The following is a 22790-nucleotide window of genomic DNA, read 5'->3' as shown; positions in this document are numbered from 1 at the left end:
TTTCAAAATCCCATTATTTACATTAATAGTCACATCATGGTTCCTCAAGCTCAAGGGCCACAGCCAAGTGGCCCCAAGTGACATCACACATTCCACAGTAATGTGGGAGTGCCAACACTACAGAGCAGCAGAAGCAGCATCACATACCCCCAAGGTGAAGACTGAAGTGTTTTATGCATTCAAGGCTGCACTTAAGGCACAAGCATCTTATCTGAGTAATAAAGAAAAAGCAACTGGAAGCTAGAACAAGTTTTAGAAAACACAAGTCATATAATTTCTTGCTCACAAAGAAATACAGTAACAAGACAAAAAAATGCAGTAACAAGACAAAAGCAAAAATGATCCATACAGAAGCTGGAGTCTTCACACAAAGATGTATCAGAATTATAGAAGAGGTGGGAGACAATGAAGATTTAGACTCCGAACAAAGAAACAGACAATTCTTGACAGCATTGCCCTTCTTGGCTTTAGACTGAGTCTCTGGGAGAAATATAAAGGGAGGGGGAAAAGTGTCCAAAACGTGAGTCAGAGACTCCTCTCAGCAGTCCTGCACTGCTCAAGGTGAAGAATTAGTAATAGGTACCAGGAAGAAGGAAGCAGGGATCACTCTGCAAGGACAACCCAAAACACCTCACTGAGAACACGTGGAGCTGTGCGAGCACATGGATTAAGATGATGTTCTCCACACTCAAGCCTGACACTTCATCATCCCCTTCAACAAGCAGTTAACAAAAACAGGAGACAACAAACAGCTACCAGACAACAATCCCAGTCAGAATTCCTAACAACCAACCAAGTCCTGAGATGCAGACGAGTACTGCTTCATCCTGTAGAGGAAAGCAGGTCTCCTCTTGTTTCAAGCAACCCAAACATGTCTTTCATTAGGCAACTACTATATCCTGTAACAACCTTCCAGTAAAATATTTCTAATATTAATCCTCTTCCACTGCATATCACATTGTCATCCACTTTTGTAAAACAAAATCCTTCTGTCCTTACCTTACTAATATTTTGTTTCTACCACCCTCCTTGCTAGGATAGCACAGGGCTACTAACACAAAACACACAAGGTAACCATCACCATGCACTATGCCCTTTATCAGGCCCCCAAAAACTCAACAGGGGGAAAAAAAAGTACCTTGGTGCTGTTTGCATTAGCAGTAAGTATTCACATCAACAATAACTCTGCAAGACCCCTCAGTTCAGTCAGCCTGCTAAGCATGGCATAAAAGATACTAGAGTTTCTTTCCAGAAGTTTCTTAAAAAAATAATTATTCAAAATGCCAAACTTCTGGCAGAGGGATAGCAGCAGACTGGATCACTGCTTGCCTTCTTTAGAACTGGTTGTTACAGCTGCATAAAAGTTAGAAGTGCTGCTCGGAAAATGGAAAAGTAGGAAACAACCAAACAAGAATCTAGAGGGTCAGTTATGACTCAGAAAAGGGCAAAAGAGAGAAAACTGAGAACAAGCTGTCAGCAAAGTAAACATTCGGCAGAAACTGCCCAGCAACTCAATCTGAAAAGGCATGTCCAGACATTTGGATCCAAATACATTCTTCATTTCAAGTATTAGGAAAAATATAAATGTTAGTGGACAGCCCTACTCATTAAGAGCCGCACTGCCACAAATAACACACTTATTTCAAAATAGAAATGGACCAATTTTTTTTTTTTTAAGTTATCCAGAGAAGCATCATTTGTGGACTCCAGAATTGACACGCAAGCTATGCAGAAGAGTTATGAATGTTAGGAAATGCATTACAGCAGCCCTTCAGAACACAAGAAAGGATTTTTAATTTAGCAGAGAATTTCAGGTCCTGCATCACCCATAAGGCATTCACATCTGCATGGATTTAACCCCATACCACATTCTGAAAACTGACCCAACAACAAACTTAACAGACCAGTAATGGACTGGCAATAAGTGCACATTACCAGCAGGTCATTCCTAGGTCCCTTTTTAACATCCCCATTAGCAATTTGAAAGAGGATGGGAGTGGCAAAAGAAGCCAGATGACATTTGCAGAGGACACCAAGCTGGGTGGAGCAGTAAACAAGGACAAATATAGAAAAACACACTAGGTTTTTAAATAAAGACCAAAGATCACTTCATGCAGAGAAGAAAACGGAGCAGCACTGAGCAGTGACCGTATTTACACGGACTTCACATTCATACAGCTAATCTTCCTGAAGACAGGCTTGCATTTAGATAATTCTTGAATCAGTCTGTTACCGCAGAATAATACTTAAAAGTGTGTAGCAAGAAAAGCTACTCGTAACCACCTACAGGATCCCTTGAAGATGATACGCTGATTTAGTTCAGGAAAAACTGCTTTCCAAAGGCAGCCGAACGCATGGTATTGACAGGACCACAAGTAATCCAAAAAAACACTACAAAAACACTACAGAAATGTATGTGTTGTCGGGAAAAATGTGGTAGATGACAACAAAAAACGTTCCCATAGCTGGCGAATTAGCTGGGTTCGTTTCCTCACAAGACAAGACATAAATAGAGGCACCCCTGAATATAATTTATGCCAAACGCTACTTTCATAAGCGTGTTCTGCAACACACTTTAACAACAGGAGAGATAGAGCAGACAACACTTGCTGCATGTTTTATTTGGGTAAGGGCGGAAAACAACAACAATTAAAAACATTATGTCAAAGCAACAGCCCCAGAACGCGAGCGGACCGAGCCGTGGGGGCAGCAGGAGGGGCGGGGGCGATGGACAGGGAAGCGCCAGGCACCCAAGCCGGGACAGAAAATCCGGTTTGAGGTACGCTCAAGAGGGCGGAGCGGGGCACGGGCTGCTCTCCGGGACGCTCTCCCCGGGGGCTCCCGTTCCCGCCGGCCGGCGGGAGGCAGCGCCGCGGGTTTCGCCCTCCCGCCACGGCGCCCGGCCCGGGGCAGCGCGCCGCCCTCCCCGCGCCCCCCACCGTAAGGCCGCGGTTCCGGAACTCCCGTACAAAGGCCCCGGCAGCGAGTCCCGACTCCCTCCCGTCCGCGCTCCACCCGCCGCGGCCTCACACGGGTCGGTACCGCCGCCTTCCGGGGCGCCGCCGCGGGGTCGACCGCGCCCGCCCGGGAGCGGCGGCGCGGCGTCGGCGCGGGGCCGGCGGCGCGCGTAGGCCCGGAGCGTACCTGCAGCGGCGGGGCCGGAGCGGGGCCGGGCCGGGCGGGCGGAGCGGCCCCGGGGTCGGTCGTCGCCGCCGCCGCGCCGAGCTCCGGCCAGGCGGGCCAGCCGAGCGCCGAGCGGGGCCCAACGGCGGCGGCGCCGAGCGCGGGACCAAGGCCCGAGCAGCCGAGGGTAGAACGCCGCCAGGCAGCGCCAGTCGAGCGACGAGGTGTTTCACCGCCTCCCGGAGGCGACGGAGGGCAGGCGAGAGCAGTCGAGCCCCGAGAACTGCGGGGCAGCGCCCCAGCCCAGAATTGAAAAGCTGCATAATTTAGCTTAGGGCGGTGTGGGATTCTGGAAAAACGCTCTTAACAGAATGAATGTAAACTAATACACACAATAGTCGGACTGTATAAAACAGATTGGAAGTTACTGTTCTAAACTTCCAAGATAAGGGCCGTCCAGACTTAAAAGGAGAAATGAGTGTTAATGAACTCCTGAACTTTAGGGGAACATGTAGCAGGTGGATCGGGATCTACCTTCCCAATACCTCAGCAAATGGGGAAAGGAAGTGGGCACGCTGCAGTCGGGAGTTTAGGATAAAAGGAGGCTTTGTCCTTTCTATGGGTATGGCCCAGTGAACTCTCTCCCTTTATTCAAATAAAGTTGCAGGACTCCTCTGTCTCCTTTGTGGACACTGGCTTTCCACAGCATTATTTTCTGCATAAACCAAATCACAAATCTCAAAACAATTTGCTGAAAATACTTTTTTTCAATTTGTTTTTCAGCCTGGAAAAGAGAATGCTTCTGCATGACCTAAGTGCTGCCTTCTGGTACTGGAGGGGAGCTTAGAGGAAAGCTGGGGCAAGACTATTTACTAGAGCGTGTAGTGACAAGACAAAGGGGAAGGACTTTAAATTGAAAGAGAGTAGGTTTCGATTAGATATTGGAGAAAATTCTTTACTGTGAGGGTGGTGAGACACAGGAGCAGGTTGTCCAGAGAAGCTGTGAACGCCCCATCCCTGAAATGTTCAAGGCCAGGTTGGATGGAGAGAGTTCTGAGCAACCTGGCCCCATGAGGGAAAAGAAAAAAGCCTTTTCTGAGGGAAAACAAAAAAGTCTGGGTGAATTGTTTTGAAGGAAGCTGCTTAGGAGTATGTGGTGGAAACTGCTCCCTACATTTCCTGAGCAAAGAGAAGGGTACTGACATCTGACTCAGGCAAGAATAGTGTTCAGTGGATTGGTTTTGTCTGGTGTGACCTGACACAGTTTTTGCCCAAACTGACAAGCAGTGAGATCGGTTTTGAAATTAAGTTCTACCACAGGTGACAGTGGCTGAAAGAAGACAAAATTGAGCAGGAAATGTGTTCCAGGAAGTGAACACTGAGTTTGTTCTGGCCTCAGCACATGCTAAGAAGAGCTATTCATAGCGTAAATTGAGAAACTCCAGCTTGTCATTAAGTGACAATGTTTGTACCTCGTACCACATGTCCAAGTCTCACTTGACCTTACCACCACCCACACAGCTCATTCAGTGTCTGCTGGTGTTTTGGTCCAGTGAACAGTATTTTTAGCAAAGACCATCAGATGTGATTATGAGCCATCAGGCACCATATACGACAGCAACCCTTACCTTAAAAATGCTTTTTTTAGAAAACAATGCTTGTCTGCTTTTTCCTAGGTAAAAGGAGAAGGAGTTTTGCTGCAGTGACCAATAGTAGTTCTTGTATAATATCTTGTGTAAAGAAAATGGAATTACTTCTGAGATCTTTGTACATAACATTTTACAGCTCTCATTGAGGCTTCTGAAAGCATCTTGTTTACATGTCATCAAGCATGCTTGGTTTTCTGTGAGCTACTAAGTGCTTACTGCCACTGCAAACCTGGCAGAGTGTATCTAACCCTACATCTCCACCCTGCACTGCAAAATGTGTCCCATACACTTGTATTCATCAAATGTGGGGCATGATCCAGGCTCACTTCCTCTGAAAGGACAGACCCACAATGTCAGGCAGTTGCACTGCTGCTTTAAGTAGTTAGTTTTGTAGTTTTCTGCATTCCCTACCACTTTTGTTACATTTACTGCCCAGTAAAAAATAAAATCTAAGAAACAAAATTTTCTTAGACTGCTGTCATGAGATCCTTGGAAACACTTGTGCCTTTTAGAAAGAGAACATTTCCAGGAAACTGCCCAGCCTGGTGCCAGCAACAACTGCGTGCATCAGTCATCCTGTTCCACTGAAGAAGCAGACTGCCAGCAGTGCTAGAGCAGCCTTTCCACACCTCTGCTTTGATCTAAATGGAGAACTTTTGCAATTGGCTCGATTTCTGTGACCCAGTCAGTCCTTGGCGTTTCTTTTAAGCAGCCAACAAGATGACCAGTTTCCTGCTGCAGGAGAAAACCAGCCTCAGCTCCACTAGCCTATTTCCTGATATCTGTTAAGCACCCGACACAGTCACCACAGCAGAACATCTTCTGCAGCCTGTTTAGGAAAGAAGGAATGTTCAACCCTTCTAGATACGTGCAAGCACTAGTGTGTGCCCAGCAAAATGCCAGACCCCTCCCAGGACACAGCTGCCAGCTTTCAGATAAATCACTGGGGTTTGTGACATGTGCAAAACGGCAAAATAATGTTGAGCAAAACTTTATACCTACAAACAAAAATGTAAATGTTTGCTTTGCTGCTCATGAATTCATAGTAGAAAGGAGCTCATGTGGAAATTTAATTTGTGCAAAATACTGTTTAAAAAATCAGTCGTGTTTTGAGTTACACAGTGGAAAAGAATCATTGCTTTGTAAAACAGCATAAAGTTGACAGATTTTCCATCACTATAGAAGACAATTTCCCTAATTTTCCCACTGTTGTCACATTAGTCATTGTTCTCTAAGTCAAGTGAAAGGGGTGTCTCTAAGCATCATGACAACAAAAATGTACCAATTAAATTGAATCCCTGGAGAGATTGAGAGAAGTTCAGAAATTTGCCTGAAATGAAGAGAATAAATTTCTTCTCATTTCACATCTCCTTAAGTCTCTACAGGCTTAAAGAAGAGGAAGGGGCATTTTTACTCCAGATAACTTTCCAGATGAACTGTTAGAAGCCTTCTCTCTGTCACAACATTAGCTAAAATGAGTAAGTAAAAGTTCCTGACGGACACGACAGGCTTCTGAGTCCACCGATTCCATTTGCTCGTATTCTTCTTCCGATTGTTCCATGTGCCCTGCGGCTGGTGCAGACCACACGTCCAGTCCATGTTGCAGGGAGATGTTATGAAGCACGCAGCAGGCCAGAATGATGTGGCTGGACTTCTCTGGAGAATACTGCAGGGTGCCTTTGGAGCCATCGAGGCAGCGGAACCGCGACCGGATGGTTCTGAACGTGCGCTCAATGACGTTGTGAGTGGCGGAATGGGCCATGTTGTAGCGGTACTCTGCAGGCGTCTCGGGGATGTGCAGAGGGGTCATCAACCACGTCCGGAGCAAGAAGGAGCTGTCACCTGTTAGCAGTGGAAAGGAGCAGGACAGGTTACACACCTACAGTTAGCCACATTTCAGACTGGTTTTCTGGTACAGAATAAATTCTTCCTCTAGCTAAAAGAGAAGGCATGGAAGAAGTAACTCTGGTTTACGAATGTGGCAAAGTAAAGGCATTCAGTTTTACACAAGAAAATCCTGAAAGATTTTCCACAGAAGAGTTTTAAGAGAATTAATCTACTGCATAAAACAGGGGGATACAGTAGTACTAGCACAGTACCTAGAATTAAAAATTGCACAATTCAGCATGGAAAGGTGTAGAATACTGAAAGAAAGCTATTAACAGAATGAATGAGGATTAATACATACAATAATCAGACTGTATAAAACACAGATTAGAAGTTACTGTTCTAGGATTCCAAGATAAGGGTTGTCCAAACCTAATCATAAATCTCAAATCAATTTGCAGGAAAGCAACCGAAAGTAAACATATCACTAGTGCCCAGAGGTTCTCACTCAGTAAGGAGACAATATATGATAGACTTTCTACTGAAAACAAGGATGAAAAATTGACTTACCAAGTAGCCAGCCATCTTTATGTAGCTCAGTTTCAAACTGGCTTGTGAGGGCTGCCTGCTCTAACACCGTGCAGTCCGGCAGGCTCCCTGGCCAGTGCGTTTCAGCACTAAGGAGGACTCCTCTGGAATCACACACCATGAGGCAGTTCAGGGAATGGAGACCCTTTCGGTTCACATAGGACAGGTCCTCAGCGTTTGGTGCTTTGATTGCCACGTGGGTGCAGTCAACCACCCCCAGCACTCCCGGCATTCCTGCCAGCCCATAAAAGTCCTCCTTCAGGGTCTGAACAGTAGCTTCATCTTTAGGAAAGTGAATGAACTGTGAGGCTCTTTCCACCAGTGCCTCGGTTACATTGGCAACACAGCGGCTCATCGAGGCTTGGCTAATGCCAATAGCATCCCCCATGCGAGTCTGGAAGGAGCCAGAGGTATAGAAACCCAACGCAGCAAGTATTTGCGTCTCTGGACTGATGGCTCTGGACCGCTGTGTAGGGCGTGAGAGAGTGGCTCCCAGGAGATCCACTAGGTAGCAAATGAACTGTCGGGGAAAGCCGTACGTGGATACCAGATACTCATCCGTGACATCCTCCAGCTTGAAGCGATCCAAAGTCCTGTGTCCGCGGCCATAGAGCAAGAGGTCGCAGTCAAGAACCGCGATAGGTACGGCCATGGCTGACGGCCAGGGGAGTCCCTGGGGGCTTTCCCAGAGGTTTCACCCGCATAAAACAAAAGAGGATACTCAGAACGGTTCTTACTGGTGAGCTTTTCAGACTCCGTTATCGTTTTCCTTTTAGTCTGATCATCCAGCAAACCTTTTTAACTTTTCTTTTTCTGCTTTTAAATACACTGTCAGCCAGGTGGGCTCACCGCGGAGCCGACAACTCTGCTTGGCTCTGACAGGAATTTACCTCCCGTGGCGGAGAGGGAGCTGGAGTCGTCCGCAGTCACCGCCGCCGGGCCCGGCAGACACGAACCGCGGGCAGCCCCGGCGGGCGCTGCCCTTGCCGGGCGCCGCGGACCCCACGGGCCGCCCGACCGGAGTCGTCCCACCCCTTCCCGGCCCCGCGGCCGCTCCCAGGCGGTCCCCGCCGGCCCGGCCCCACATTCGCCGCGATAGATTCGCCACAGGCAAGGGCTACCGGCGGCAGCGGCGTCGGGCGCTGCTCCGCTTTTCTCGGCCTCGGTGACCTCCTGTCCCGCTGGACTGCGGGCTCTGCGCGCCCGCGGGCGGGCGGGGAGCGGCGGCTGCGTGCGGAAAGTGCCGCTGCGGACGCTCAGGCACCTCCTTTCTTTCCTCCCTTCCTCCTTCCTTCCTTCCCCCCCCCCGCCCGCAGCGGATGAAAACAAACAGCGGCGATGGCGACGGCGATGGCGGCGGCGCGGCGCAGCCCTTGGCTTTGAGGGCAGTGGCAGCCCCGGCCCGGCCCCCGCCTCCGGCCGCGCACCCCCGCCGGCGCTGACACTCGCGACGAGACCCCCGGGCCGGGAACGAGGAGGAGGAGGGGCGCCGGCCAGAGCCCCGGGGCGGCTTCGAGGCTTGGAGGCGGCGACCGCGGTCCCGGGGCCGCGGGGCTCTCCCCGTGCCCGGTCGGGGCGCGGAGGAGGCGCCGGGGCGCGGCGGCGGAGCGGGCCCCGCGCGGGATGAGCCGCCGCGCCGCCAGCACTGCCGGCCCCGCGCAGGTACCGCGGACCCCGCAGGGCAGGGCTGTGAGCTCCCCGAGCCTGCGGGAGGCCTTCGAGGGGAGGGGGCCGCGACGTGGGTCTATACCTTTGGCTACGGCTTGGTGTCTCCGTTTTAGTTTGCTTCGCTGCTCGCAGGGGTCGGTTCTGCGTGTCGTCTGCCATTCGTTTTCCTAACGACTTGGTGGCTGTCAGTGGGGCCTGGGAAAGATGTGGCCCGTTGTAATCTCAGCAAGTGGTCATTTAAAATCAAAATACTTCGGAGCCTGTTGGAAATAGTAGAATGTGAGACCGCACGCTCCATTGTATAGACTTCCTGTAACATGCGAGCTTGCACTATGCTGGGAAAGAGCAGAGGTTTACAGGTGGTCGTATCTTTCTTTCCTGTTGAAGGTGTGGCTCTTAGGGCACAGTCAGAGTCATTCCCGTGGATTCGGTGGAGCAGAGACACCTTCCATGTCAGTGAACATGTAGAAAAGGGACTCTCTGGACTAAGCCTACAAACTGCCTACTTACAAATCCCAAAAGCGGTGTGACTAGGCACATAGCAAGAGGGAAAAACATGGCAAATTACTGTTGTAGCTGAAAATTAGTTGGCTGTCCAAATAAAGTTTAGAGCATCTCCAAATTATTGCAGGAGTGGCCTGACCTGGAGGACCTTTCCTTCTTGTGACAAGAAATAAGTCTTTCAGATGAACCAGGCTGTCTGTAGATGTCCAGAAGGATCATACAGGATCACTTTATTTTGCTTAAATGGTATTGTATAATCTTAACATTTCCGCACATGTGTTCATACAATAGTTGAGAGGTGGTGATTATGTTGGTGGTTATAGTACAGGGTATGTAGAAGCAGATTCTGGTTTACTCTGTATACTTTGGCTTGACAAACAAATTGAGAGGATGGACCTTTGAACTGATACCATTTTTAGACCTTAGGGAAGTACAGAATGTAACTGCTGGTCAACAGGAATTAATTTTGTTTCTAAGTCAGTGGAGCTGGCAGTGGAGCTGGTTATAAAGTGAATCTGTTTCCTGATCAGGAGGAAAAATTACCTCTTTATCAGTCGAAGCCTGAGCATATAGTGAACTACAGAGCCTTTGATTATTACATCAGAATGTTTATATTATGTGAAACAGTTTTACTGTTAGAATTTAATCTTCTCTTGAAAAAAAAAATCCATAAACTTTAAAGAATGAGAGTGTCACACCTTAGAACTGTTTGCTACTTCTCTCTAGGTTTCTGACTAATCTACTAAGAAGGTAAAATGGAGATTAATTTTAAGTAATTGCAGGATACTGTTGTTTGACTTGTAGGCCCAGTCTTGAAACAGAGCATTGTGTTTATGAAGATCTTATAGTTGCTTATTAGTGTGCTCAAAATACCTGCTTGCAGTGAAGCTTCTTGTTCATTGAAGGGAGAATGTGTTCTAGGCACTCTTAAAAGCTTCGAAAACCTCCATGTGCTTCTTGTTTACTGCATGATTCAACGAGGCTTTTCTGAGCTTCTCATATGACACCCTTGGAGATTGGATTTGGGTCCTGTATTAAAAAAGAAGTTGTGGCAGAGTGGTATGGGCAAGGGATACAGTCAGGTAACTTGGAACAAACATTGGAGAGCTATTCACAGCCCTTTCCTTACAGCTACACCCACTCTGGTTTTTCCCCTCTTTTCAATTTCACTCTGGGATAAGAACTATGAGTAATTATTTTGCATTGATGAATGTCTGGTTGAAGAGAAAGCAAGATAACTGTAAGTTGTGGCAGACATGGCTCAGAGAGAAATACAGGAAATGATGGAAGCAGCCTATATATGCTTTCCCCAGCAGTAGCAATAATGCCTGGTATGTGTCAGGTGCTTCTGCTCCTTTCCTGTTTGCGGGGGTGTCGGAGAGATGTACTCGCTCGGTTCCCGTGTATGGAACACGGAGGTGCTGCCGGTGTCCGGGAGTTGCCGTGCACCTGTTGTGTGCCGGGTTACAGGTGCCCGCTCGGGCTGGCAGCGCGGAGCCCGGCTTGGAGCACGGCGTGCCGCTCGCTGTAGTTCCTCTGGGCTCTGCCGAGGCTTTAAGGGGAGGGCTCTTGCAGTTCCTTGCATCATGCAAACAGCGCCATCACCTTATGCTGATGTGTCCTTCTCAGAGAAGGAGGGTATAAATAGCAGTAGAGCGTAGAATGCACACGCTTAGATGTTAAAGTGTTGGATAAAATCTGCCTCAGCCTTGGGAGAAGGAATAAGTATTTAGTCAAGAGACCCACATGCAGCAGTTGTCCTTTGAACATCTTGTTTCTGATGTCTCTCTTCACAGTAAAGTGAAGACAAAGGCATATAAATAAAAGCAAGAGTATAAAAATGGGTGTTGCAGGAAGGGGGAGACAAAGTAAAAAGCCATACGGACAAAATGCTTTTTGCATCATGTACTGGCGAATATATCAGTTTACTGAAGGGATTACCTGGTTGAGTGGAAATCAGTCATCTGTATTTTTCTAGCCTAGACCAAAGGTTATTTCCTTCTAATTGTTACTCAGTGTAAAATGAGCCAGTGTTTTCCTTGAGTTAAGCATAGGTCTATGCAGTAGCACTCAACAAAGAGCTGTGCTGGCATTGCAACCCACAGGACCTGAGAAGCTGATTGAGTTTGGTGGAACTAAGTTTAAAGAATTTCCTTCCTGTTCAGGTCAGCTGTGGCAGCTAACTTGAGAGTAGCTTCCATTAGTTCCCAGGCATCTTGAAATAGTTGATATCAGAACTTTTTTCCAGCCTCAAAAGGCACACATTTGTGGGTGCTTTATTTGACAGCTCTTCCACAATATAAGGATATATACTTCCTTGTGTCTTTCTGCAGGGGTCACATGTCACTTTTCACATTAAAAGCCAGTATAATTTTTTTTTTTTTTTTTAGTATTTAAATGGCAACATTCTCTTTGCTAAGAAAAAAGTATTTTTTAATGCAGTATTTTACTGCCTTATATCAGTCAGGTTTGTCAAAGATCTCAGATCTCAACCCTTACAGTGCTGTACTTAATTAGGTCAAAAAAATAATAACAGGTTGTTCTTGCCTGGGGTTTTGTTTGTTTTGGATTGTGGTACTTCTGTAGTGGTACATGCCAGTACTAAAGGGTTATTTTTAAAAAAATTTGATTACTGCATCAAGCAGTAATCAAATGCTGACTAAAAATTTAAATGCTGACTTCCTTTTGCACCCCCCACAGTGGAAAGGGTCTGTAATCTTCTAGTGGAGGTAAATGCAGGGAAAGAAGGCATAACAGTTTTAATAAGGAGGTTAAAATATCCAAAGGATAATTTGATAATGCATTTGATGTTGAATCGCTTCTGTTGTTCTCAAATTATAATTTGTAATGAGAACAGCTTAAGGAGATGTGGTATGAATGTAGCCTAGGAACTTTCAACCATGTTATATATCCAGCTTTCTTTTTATAGAGTCATTCAGAAAGCAGCACTGTTCTCTATAAAATGCTCTGTAAATTGCAGCACTTATTTTGCAGCCCTTTTTGACTGATGCTCCTAAAGCATTATGCCTCTACTGGCATTAAGTGTGATATTTTAAATAGAAGCACTGCATGTGTGTGGTCATTAAAGATTCTGTATTTTCTGTGTGAACTAAAAGGGCTATTGGCCCTTTTGCCCTGCAAGCTTTAATTTGCATAAATAACATACTCTGCTGTAAGTTCAGTCTTTGCTTAATGATTGAACACTGAGTAATGTTGTGCACAGCAGCTGCTTGTGCTCCCTGACCTCAGTGTTCCTGTGAGGAGCAGCATGTTCCATAAATATGGGATGTTTGACAAGCTGCTTCAGGCTGATTAGCTGTCTCAAAACTGCAACAGGGGTTCAGGGTGAATTAATACTCTGAAGCTTATAAGCAAAAACTATAATGAATCTTGCTAATTAAGGCATTCTTCCCCAGTGGTCTCTATATGATTATTAACTTACGTGTGAAGAAACTGAGAGACAGAAGAATTGTGATTTATCCCAGGCCATGTGACATGATGGTGGCAGAAATAGGATTATTGCCTTGCCCTGCCCTGCTTCAGACGCCGTGCAAGTTCATTGTGTTCCTAGAAACAATTGTATTTTGAAAAACAAGGCAGTGTCAATGTGAAAGCTAAGTATTTATTATCAGAGATTTCAAGAGAAGTGAACAGAGGATTTTGGTCTATTTCTTGACAAAAACGTGTTTTTCCAGTTGGTTGTAGGTAAATTTTGTAGCTGTATAGTTTTACTGCAAGTACTATTTGTTGAAAATAAAGAAACAGTGTAGCCTGATCCAGCAATGGTTTATTTTATACATTTCTGCTGAAATACTGTTCTAAGAAATTCAGGCCCAAGAGAACAATTCGGCTTGGTTTTAACCAGTGCTGATAGCTGAAGATAAATTATTTTTGAAGTAGAGACCTCCATGTCTGATGGTTAGCTTGGCATAGAATGCAGTCAGTGGTGTTGGGGTGTTCAAAGTTGTTTTTTTATTGTTTTGCTTTTTTAAATTAAGCTAGCGAAATTGCAGAACTGGTACTGAGTTTTATTTGTGAGCCTTCTTTGTTTTAAAATTTTTTTTGATCTTTGCACTGACCAGATAAACTATCAATGCACATTTATACCTCCTACTCACATCCCAAAGTTTTTAGCATGTTTGGATTTTGACAGGTAGAGGGCTTTGGTGCTTATCATTTCTTTTGAGGTGGCCTCTAATGGCAAAAATATTTTGAAATCTAAACAGAAAGCTGGAGGAAGACTTCATTCCTAGACCTGTGCTATATTTCAGATTGCCATATGCAATGGACACTGATCTCAGTTCCCAGGACAGGAAGGACCTGGACAAGTTCATCAAATTTTTTGCTTTAAAGGTAATATGTTTTCCTTTGGACAAATGCCTCTCCTTCCTTGTTTAAAAAATCAAAAAAACAAACAATGTACTTGGTGTGGTTAGAGTAACAAGATTGAGGTTTGGGTTTGTTGTTTTTTTTTTGTTTTGTTTCATTTTGCTGAAGAACAAAGGAAGAAAAGCTGATGTCAAATTTAGGAGATTCCTGAGAGCAACTAGAAAAACATCTTTTCCCCTTTTTTTCTACCCTCAAATCATCTTCCATCCTCCAGAAGCATGCTGCTTTAGAATCAGTTGTAGGCACTTTACACCTCTGTCAGCTTTGGGTTTCTAGCAGCACGTCTAACCACCCAGCTGTTGGGTAGTTTATTCTGCTGGACTCCACTCTTTCAGCCTATCTAAATTTTTATATTGCATTCAAAAACAACAACACCAGAATGTTCTTTTGAATATTGTTGGTGTGTAATTATAAAATTTGGCCTCGCTTCAGGCATAGGTGCAAGTAGATAATCTGACAATGGCTTTGGTATAAATGTACAGATTCATTTGGCTTTAGTTTAGTTGTCCAGGTTTGGGATATTTTTGTAAATTCTTCTAATTTTCTACTGAAAACTGCGAATTCTGATTGCAAAATTGACTTAGTCTCTTAATGTTGTTACAGAGAAAGGTCAGCCTAAAATAATTTTCTTTCTGAACTACATTTGCCTTTTAAATGTAGTAATTGAAATTGATTAGAACTGAAGTTCAGGGTAGCAAACTCTACTTCTCTACACCCTGGTCAGCCCTTTAATTTCTTTCACATGGAGCTTGTGTAGCTCAGGCCCTGAACTGTGGGCTGTGCTGAGCCCAAAACTTTTCTTTCTGTTCCAGACAGTACAAGTAATTGTCCAGGCCCGACTTGGAGAGAAAATCTGTACCCGCTCATCATCCTCCCCAACAGGTTCTGACTGGGTAAGGTCGTATTTTTTAAAGCAACTCCACAACTCTGTGTCTGTGCTGAGAACACCATGTGATTATTACAGTCTTGTGCAGACAATAATAATTATGCATAGAACAGGTACTATATTTAGTTATGTTCATTGGTGATATTGGGGGGGGGGGTGGTGGTTGTTGCTCACATGCAACAAATCACTCTGGACTCTTATATGCTGATGAGGGGTAAGAGAAATGATGCCTCTTAGCAACTCCTGCCAGCTAAGGCACATTTCCAAGATTGGCTTGGGGATGGTGTGATGAGTTCTTACCTGTTAGAAGTTTGCTACTCTGCAAATCAAGACTTTTTAGTAATGGGGTTTATTAAAATTGAAAACACTAAAGATACTCTGTGGGTGAAGACATGACTGAACTGAGGGAAAAGCAGCATATTTTTTATAGCAGGATCAAGAAAAACATTTGAATTAGCAGCCAAGGGAATCTTTGTAAATATGAAAAGCTTGAACCCAGCTGGAAATTTTCTGTTTCATAAATATTTCAGTGGACACTGACCTACTATGTTATATATGGGTCTGTGAGCCTGTCTGAAATGTACCATCAAGCAGTTTTTCAAAGAAATGAAAAAAATGGAACCATCTCTTTGATTCTGCAGTTCAATTTGGCAATCAAAGATATACCAGAGGTTACTCATGAAGCAAAGAAAGCCCTGGCAGGACAGTTGCCCGCTGTTGGACGGTCTATGTGCGTGGAGATTTCTCTCAAAACCTCAGAGGTGAGAACTGAGTCAAAACAGATGCTCTCTTTTTTTTTTTTGTTTGTGGGCTTTTTAGCCTGAATCTTAAGTCAGCTACCAGAACTCCTGCCCTTTATTCCAAGACAATGTGAGAATATCTAACTGTTATTACGTTAGGTGATATGCTGAGGAAAAGAAATGTATTGTTTAACAGAAGCAATTCACTGCAAAAGTCTGAGGCCAAACACACAAATGACACAGAGCAAAATCTAAATTTTTTAAGAAACTAATTTTAAGAAAATTAAATTCATTAATTCTTAAATTTTAAGAAACTAGTTTCTTAGACCATGAAGAACTTAGGCATTCTGAGGAAGGTGTTCCCTCAGGTGACATAATTGTGCAGATATACTTCCAGTGCACCTTTTTCTATCATTGCATCACAAGAAAGTAGGAGCCAGGAGACAAACCACTGAGAGGTGTGGCCACTGCTGATCACTAATGAGATTTGAAAAGGTCTGTGTTCTGAAATGAGCATTTGTTTGCCACTTTTTCTCTGATGCAGGGGGACTCCATGGAGCTGGAAATTTGGTGTCTAGAAATGAATGAAAAGTAAGTGCATTCTTCGCACATTCTTCGTGTTTGTAGTTTTTAGCTGATGAGATGTACATGTGGTTAATCCATGGTGCTCAATGAGCACATACTGGCTGTGTGGCCAGGGGCACTTCAGAGGGAACTCCCCCCTTTGTCTAGAGCAGCAGTCAAACTGTTTTAACACCAGTGTCAAGAAAGTAAACTAGTAATTTAATTCCTTCTTCGTCCTTCCATTACAACTAGTAGGTTTCCTTAGATAGAAGAATTCAGAGTCTCAGTAATAACAAATGTTTTTAATATTGAAAAGATGTCTGTTTAGTAGAAGGCTGCATGGCATTTTTCAGCAATTTATTCTACAGCAGGTGACTAGGTTGAAGTGGGACTCTGCTGGTTGGTCAGTACAGGCAACCACACTGGTTTATCATTTTGGCAATAAAATTAAACAACTGCCCCTGACTAATTTTTATTTAAAATAAAATAAAAGCAACTGCAAACCAAAATAAACAAGAACCCCAAACCCAGGCAATTTAGTTGTGGGCAAAAGACTAATTTTTTTTCCTTTGTGTTCTTTAGGTGTGACAAAGAAATCAAAGTTTCATACACTGTATACAATAGGCTGTCTCTACTGCTGAAGTCTTTGCTTGCTATAACCAGAGTAACTCCAGCCTACAGACTCTCAAGGAAACAAGGCCATGAATATGTAATATTGTACAGGTAAAGCAGAATTTTCCCATTTCAAATGTAAACAGCAGAGACTCTAGACTTGCACAGCGTAGCTGCAAATATAGTTAAAAATGGATAAGTAATAATAAAATCAAACTGTCTGCATAGAACTACTACTGATCAGTGACAGAAGAAAACTTTGGTCTATGTATCACCTTATAGTCCTCACTTGAGCCATTGCAAGAAAAGCTAAGCACAGGCTGTGAAGTGTTTGCCTACCATGTCAGAAAGAGTAAAAAAAAAAAATTCCATATGCAATCCCTGGTTAAATTGCTTACTAGCATCCAATTGTTTGGTGTCTGGCCTGTGTTTCATAAATGCCTCTAAACATTGCACATAGCTGCAATGTGTACTTTTGCAGTATGGATTCAGACTCTCTCCTATTACTCCATTTTAAAGATGCATCCTCAACTTCACTTCCTGTAGTTCTTGCAGTTTACTCATTCAAATACTGAGGTTCAACTCTGTTTAGCCTGTGAATCTGACTAGCTTGTGGACCGTAGTTATCTTCCAGACCCTGTTTTTGGCTTTGAGAAAAGTCTTTGACATGTTTGCATAGCTAAATTATATGACTGTAAATCTCAGGTTTGTTATCATTTGCACAGTTGAGAACTCAAAAAGAAATTCCAGCCATTTTCTCATTTTTGCCTCCATTGCAGATGTGGCATGTACTTAAGAGCAGGTCTCTTTACAGCACAGTTAATCTTTTAAGTTATGTGATGAGCATCAGCTTTTAGACCTCTCTGTGAAGTTTGTATCACTTCACATTTTTTGCTCTGAACTGTAGACTTAACCACAGAGGCTTAAAAAACTTAAAGAGAAATTTCTGATTGGACTACCGTTTTCTCTTTCTCCTTCTTTTTACATGACCTGTTCTTCTTCTGAAGCAGCTGTAAGGTTTTTTGAGATGGGCATTCCAGCCATTTATTTTGGGCTCTTTTTTCCTGAAGAGGAAAAGTAGTTCCAGCCTTTCAAACACCAAAATTAAATAAGGAATAAGTATATATATATATATATATATATATATACACATATATATATATAGCATTATATCCCAACTGGATCTAACAGCTTTTCTTTTTCCTTTTCCTTCAGGATATATTTTGGTGAAGTCCAGCTGAGTGGCTTGGGAGAAGGTATGGTTAGACAACACACAAACAAGAGTAGAACTATGTTTCATTTTGACTACCTTTTGGTTGCTATTCCCAAGTACCATAAGGAAAATCAGTCTGAGGATTACATATGCTTTTTGTCTGCAGCTGCCAGTGCAGCCTTGTGCCACAAGGTGATAAGTATAATGGTGGTACTTGGACAAAGTCTTGGGTGATTGCCATTTTGACTCTAGTGATACAGAACTGAAATAAGAATATGGAATGATGTTGATAAGGTGCAGGACTTGTAAAGGAGATCATGATCTACTGAGGAACAAGTAGTGTTCTATTCAGAACAATATTTTAGACCAAGAAGCCAGGAAGCAACATCAGAAGTCTTGCAGGTGAATCCTACCAGCAAGGCAACCTAGTGCTGCTGTTTTATTATGGGTTCTATGTGTGTTTTTGGAGTTCAGATTGCAAGAGAGAATGGAAACACTACTGAAATAAGATAGTGTAACCTCAGAATAAAAAAGTACAGCATATAAATAATCAGTGAAACTGATAATTATTCCTTAACTTTACAGGTTTCCAGACAGTCCGTGTTGGGACAGTGGGTACCCCAGTGGGCACCATCACTTTGTCTTGTGCCTACAGAATCAACCTTGCTTTCATGTCAACCAGGTAAGAAAATGTGATGATGCCAAAAACTGTTTCACAATAATTTACTGTTAACCCTGTCATATTCTGAGCCCCCAAATCTTTCCCTTCTGCTTATCCTTTCCTGCTGAGGTTCTCTTTCATGATGAACACTCTCCCTCATGCTTAAGCCTTGCAGCAAGGGGAGTATTTGGGTAGCCCTGAGCCAGGCTCTAGAACTCCAAATTTTTGATGCGTGTCTGGAGTCACAGGACTAAATTTTAAAGATGTTCTGGTCCCATTAATAGACACAAAGGCTTTCTGTGAGGGCACCATGAATTGGGAAGAGTAGAGAGAATAAGCCAATAACACCATTGCTTGTTGCCTTGCAGGCAGTTTGAGAGGACCCCTCCTATCATGGGGATTATAATTGATCACTTTGTGGACCGTCCCTATCCCAGCTCTTCACCCATGCATCCCTGCAATTACAGGTGAGGAAATACTGAGTTGAAGTCATGGGCCATGGTAAAGGCATCCATTATGCCCAAATACAGAGCCTTTTCCACTATTTGTTGACAGCATGGGAAGGGACACTGGAGAAGTAGTATCAGTCATATTGGCATAGTTAAAGATGTGATGAAAGGTGACATTTTTCTTCTCACATTGAGATGACTGAGTGCAGCAAGCCCCCAGTATCTTCCCAAATTCTTCACAGAAGCACTTGAACACAAAGAATGTTTAATCTTGGCTGCCTTCAAGAATTTGAAAGTGTAATGGTTAATCCTGATGCAGAACTACGTGTCTAGATGCATGCATCCCTGGATATTTCCACTGGGGAAAGATCAGTTTAATTTCTCTTTGGAGATGAGAGGTTTGTCTTCTCTGAAATGAATGTGAGGGCATTCAAACTGGGACCAGTGGTGGTGCTTGACAATGGTTGTGTAAACACCAAAGCCAGTTGCACTACCTGGTATAACAAAAGCGTTAGTTAGAAGCACCTCTGTTATTTTATGTGGTGTAGAAGACAAACACCAGAGGAAAACTGACGTTTTCCCACTTTGTTTTCCTCAGTTCTGGCAAGTAGATGAGAGCCCTTCATAATTCTCCTTTCAACTACACCCAAATACTCTCAACCTCCCTGCAGTGTTTGTCCCAGTGTGTTTTACTATTTGTTTTACGGAATATTTTCGGTTAGAAAACTTGTCTTTTCTTGCTGCTTTAGAGCTGGTGAGGACAATGGTGCAGTGTACCCTTCCGTAGAAGATTCCCAAGAAGTATGTACCACATCTTTTTCCACCTCTCCTCCATCTCAGGTAAGAGAAACCCGTCTCTTTTTACTTCTAGATAGAACAATTGCTGTAAGAATGGCTTTCTATTCCTACATCAACTATTGTGCAAACAGAAAGCCTCCTGCTGCTACTTAAAATTTAATGTGTGGGTTATTTATGTCATGACATTCTTGAGTAAAATCTACTGAAATTAGATACTAATTTCAACAAAATTCCTGGGGCCTAGGAAGACTGAATTACTGAGAAGGATTAAAAGAGCCTACTCCTGTAGCTGGGTTGAGGTGTGCTTGAAGAGGATAGCAGTGTACTTACATATTTACATACCAATGCTGCAAGAGGAAGAAACCAAGACATTGATGTCAGGCAGCCTAAGTAACAGACTGACATTGAAAAAAAAACCACTGAAACACCAGGGAAATACTGGAGAAAGACATAAAAAAGAAAAAAAAGCTGCATTTGTTGGACCATCTAAAATTAGTTGGGGCAGCAGGAATGTATTGGCAAAACCAGGAATATGTATTGGCAAAAAAATTGCCCATGCAAATTTCATTTAAGTTTAAATTTTAAAATAAATAGGTAATGGTTTCCTTTTGAATATAAATACCCAGAAACTCTGAAGTTCTTTTACTGTCTTACGTATCTGATTCCACAGTTCTGTATTTTGAAGACTTGGCCAGAGTTGCAGTTGTTCTATCACTTTAAATATTCAGGATTGCCTGGCCTTGTCCAGCAAAGCAGATGACTCTACTGACCTTTAAAGACAATCTAAAGACTCTAAATCTCTTTCAGTGTCAATGTGAAAACATAGAATGAAGTATAGGTGGAATGCTGTTACAGACTGAAAGAATTTGCTACAGGCCTTTCTGCTGGTTCAGAGGAATTAATATGCCTGGTTTAGCAGAATGTATTCTACTGTATGAATGAGCTAGAAATGAGCTTCTCTTAGGAAGCATTTTTGTGCCAAAGTGATTTCAGGTGACCAGGTATTAGGCAATGTTGAACTAATTAGCCAGCACTCACAGTAAGTCTCATGGAATAAAGCTTTTCTTACTCTTCAATATACAGTTCAGGAAATGAGTTTGTGGCTGATTTTTTTCCTGTGTTTTCCTAAAGTGGGGTGAATACAAAAGATTTCATAAGGAAATTTCCACTGGCTTGCTTGTGCCAGTGTTACTCAACAGTAGTAGCGTATGTAACTACATTGAAGTTGACATTTCCCCAGGGGTCATGAAGCTTTACTGTCATTGAGGGGGAAAAGCTTTATGAAACCACTTGAACCTTGAAGATTTACATTAAGTATGAGCCTATTTTCTTGCTTTTTCTGTGGCTCATAATTGCCATATGCTGTGCCATTATTTGTAAAGCAACTGCCAGTCTTTGTTACCACAAGTTAGAATTGTAAGGCTGCCTTGGCAGAGTGAACTTCAAATTAAAAGGGAAAGAAGAAGTTAATCTTTTTCTCCAGCTTTCTATATGTTCTGTCCAGGTTAAAGACTAGGAAAAAGCTAGGAACTGTGATTTTGTGAGCAAATTGTGTGAATCTCTACCTGCCTTCTCAGTAAAGGCTTAACCTGTGTGATACAAGGAAATAGTTGTTACCTTCTCTGTGAACTTGCATGTCTGTGTATGTGTGTTATGAAGTAGCCCAAAATTCAGGAGAGTCTGGTCATGAGTAATACCAGAAATGAAGCTGGAGCTTTCCTCAAAGTGAAAACCACTGGTAGGAAAATGACTGGGAGGAGGTATGGGACTGAACCAGATTTGGATTGCCCTTTTTTGCATTAGTGCCCTCTGAGAGACTTTACTTCTGAGTTTTGCTCCTGTTGATGGAGTTCCTGCTTCACATCAGTGTGTTTGAATTGCACAGTAGTCCAGGTCCCCTTTATTCTAAGGGTGCAGCACAGAACTGCCAAGATAGGATCCCTCAGAAAGCTGGAGGATAGGGAGTACAGATGGATGGAGAGTGCTGAAATACAAGTAATTTTTAAATTAAAAAAAAAAAAAGTATTTTACTTTTTCTGGCAACTGCTCAGCCTTCTCTTTGCTAATTGGCTGGTACCAATTAGAATTAACTGTGGAACAGAGTCTCTGGCAGTTACTTTCTGTCACGGTACACTGGAATCTAAAATATTACCTGTGTTCAGTGGTTCACTCTGATTGAAAAACAGTCAATTCTTTACAAAATGAATGTCCTTCTGGCAATACTGAGACTTCTGCTCTGTGTAGGTGTGGCTGCTGCAGCCAAAACCTCTTCAATAGCATTCAGTTCATCCAACTCTTCATAATTCCTCTCTGAAGTCCTTCTCTATTCTCTCTCTCTATCTCTCTCTCTCCCCCCCCTCTCTTTTCCTTGTTTCCTCTATTTGTCTGTGTCTGTGTACAGTGTGTTTTTACTGTCACAAAGGCACATTTTCAGACCCCTCCTCCTGTGGTGACCGACACCTTGAAGGTCCCAGTGATGGGACTGGCCTTTTCACATCAAGTGAGTTGTCAATACAATATGCTCTACATGGCCAGAATACAAGTTCTGGCATGACAAAACAAATACAAGAAAACACAGGTGTTTGTTGTGCATGGGAAAGACTGGTGGACCCACAATGAGCACTTTACTGAGACTGGCTTCTTAAATGCCTTTGCAGAGGAAGGTCTCCCAAAGACAGGACAAGCACCCCTAAAAACACAACAGGCGTCAAGGATTGTTAGTGAAAGACACAAGTAGAAAGGCACAATTCTCAGTGTTTTCTGTTAACAGCCAATGCCCCTAGAGCCTGTACAGTCATCAGACCTCTACTCAGCTTAACTAGCCTCATCTGAATGAAAGTGCTGTTCTCATTTTGATCCCTGTAAAGGACATCAGCTTTGGTGCTGCTGGAGCTCACACTGAACTCTGGAAGAAATGTTCCTCTTGAAGTTAGTCAAGTGAGAACAGGAAAGTTGTATATAAGCTGACTGGGTAGATTTCTACCTGGGATGTATAAGGGATTTCTGCTGGGTTTCACTGCTTACAACATTTCATTCCTAAAGCAATCTCACATGGGTTAGCTTCCCAGTTCTCTTTACCTGGCACATTTATGGTACCATGTATTCTTCCACTGAAGCTA

At 43.5% G+C, this 22790-nt stretch overlaps 3 protein-coding genes across 17 annotated transcripts in view; 1 reads left to right on the top strand and 2 right to left on the bottom strand.

Moving 5' to 3' along the window:
• The window catches only part of AMBRA1 (autophagy and beclin 1 regulator 1), a 129793-nt gene extending 126514 nt beyond the window's left edge, over window positions 1–3279 (bottom strand). For all 3 annotated transcript variants that reach the window (XM_058845095.1, XM_058845102.1, XM_058845110.1), the window contains exon 1: window positions 3145–3279. The gene's annotated coding sequence lies outside the window, so the exon portion shown is untranslated. The remainder of the gene's footprint in view (window positions 1–3144) is intronic.
• Window positions 3280–5822: 2543 nt separating this feature from the next.
• HARBI1 (harbinger transposase derived 1) lies at window positions 5823–7839 on the bottom strand. Its single transcript, XM_058827725.1, has 2 exons — window positions 7170–7839; window positions 5823–6614 (listed from the first exon to the last, which is right to left on the bottom strand). Exons 1-2 carry the CDS (start codon window positions 7837–7839, stop codon window positions 6238–6240), a joined length of 1047 nt encoding a protein of 348 aa, XP_058683708.1. The 3' UTR covers window positions 5823–6237.
• Window positions 7689–22790, top strand: part of ATG13 (autophagy related 13) — a 27530-nt gene continuing 12428 nt past the window's right edge. For 2 of the 13 annotated variants that reach the window (XM_058827641.1, XM_058827591.1), the window contains exons 1-11: window positions 8516–8849; window positions 13631–13712; window positions 14561–14641; window positions 15276–15395; window positions 15919–15965; window positions 16521–16661; window positions 17766–17806; window positions 18349–18445; window positions 18793–18891; window positions 19623–19713; window positions 22073–22171. In XM_058827641.1, the coding sequence (XP_058683624.1) occupies window positions 13644–13712; window positions 14561–14641; window positions 15276–15395; window positions 15919–15965; window positions 16521–16661; window positions 17766–17806; window positions 18349–18445; window positions 18793–18891; window positions 19623–19713; window positions 22073–22171 (885 nt within the window). In that variant the 5' untranslated portion in view covers window positions 8516–8849; window positions 13631–13643. Of the gene's footprint in view, window positions 7927–8513; window positions 8850–9486; window positions 9606–13585; window positions 13713–14560; window positions 14642–15275; window positions 15396–15918; window positions 15966–16520; window positions 16662–17765; window positions 17807–18348; window positions 18446–18792; window positions 18892–19622; window positions 19714–22072; window positions 22172–22790 lie in introns of those variants that run through there. The other 11 variants (XM_058827616.1, XM_058827608.1, XM_058827600.1 and 8 more) reach the window with 11 other exon arrangements.

Source organism: Poecile atricapillus, chromosome 1 (assembly GCF_030490865.1).
Source record: "Poecile atricapillus isolate bPoeAtr1 chromosome 1, bPoeAtr1.hap1, whole genome shotgun sequence".
NCBI lineage: Eukaryota > Metazoa > Chordata > Aves > Passeriformes > Paridae > Poecile > Poecile atricapillus.
The sequence above is the reverse complement of the archived record's forward strand: the minus strand, read 5'-3'. Positions and strand labels throughout refer to the sequence as shown.

Excerpts from the sequence above, each read along its gene's own strand:
- HARBI1 (XM_058827725.1), bottom strand. The coding sequence starts at position 7,839 with ATGGCCGTACCTATCGCGGTTCTTGACTGCGACCTCTTGCTCTATGGC. Across the intron at positions 6,615-7,169 it reads TAAAGATGGCTGGCTACTTG|GTGACAGCTCCTTCTTGCTC; the intron begins GTAAGTCAATTT and ends CACTGCTAACAG.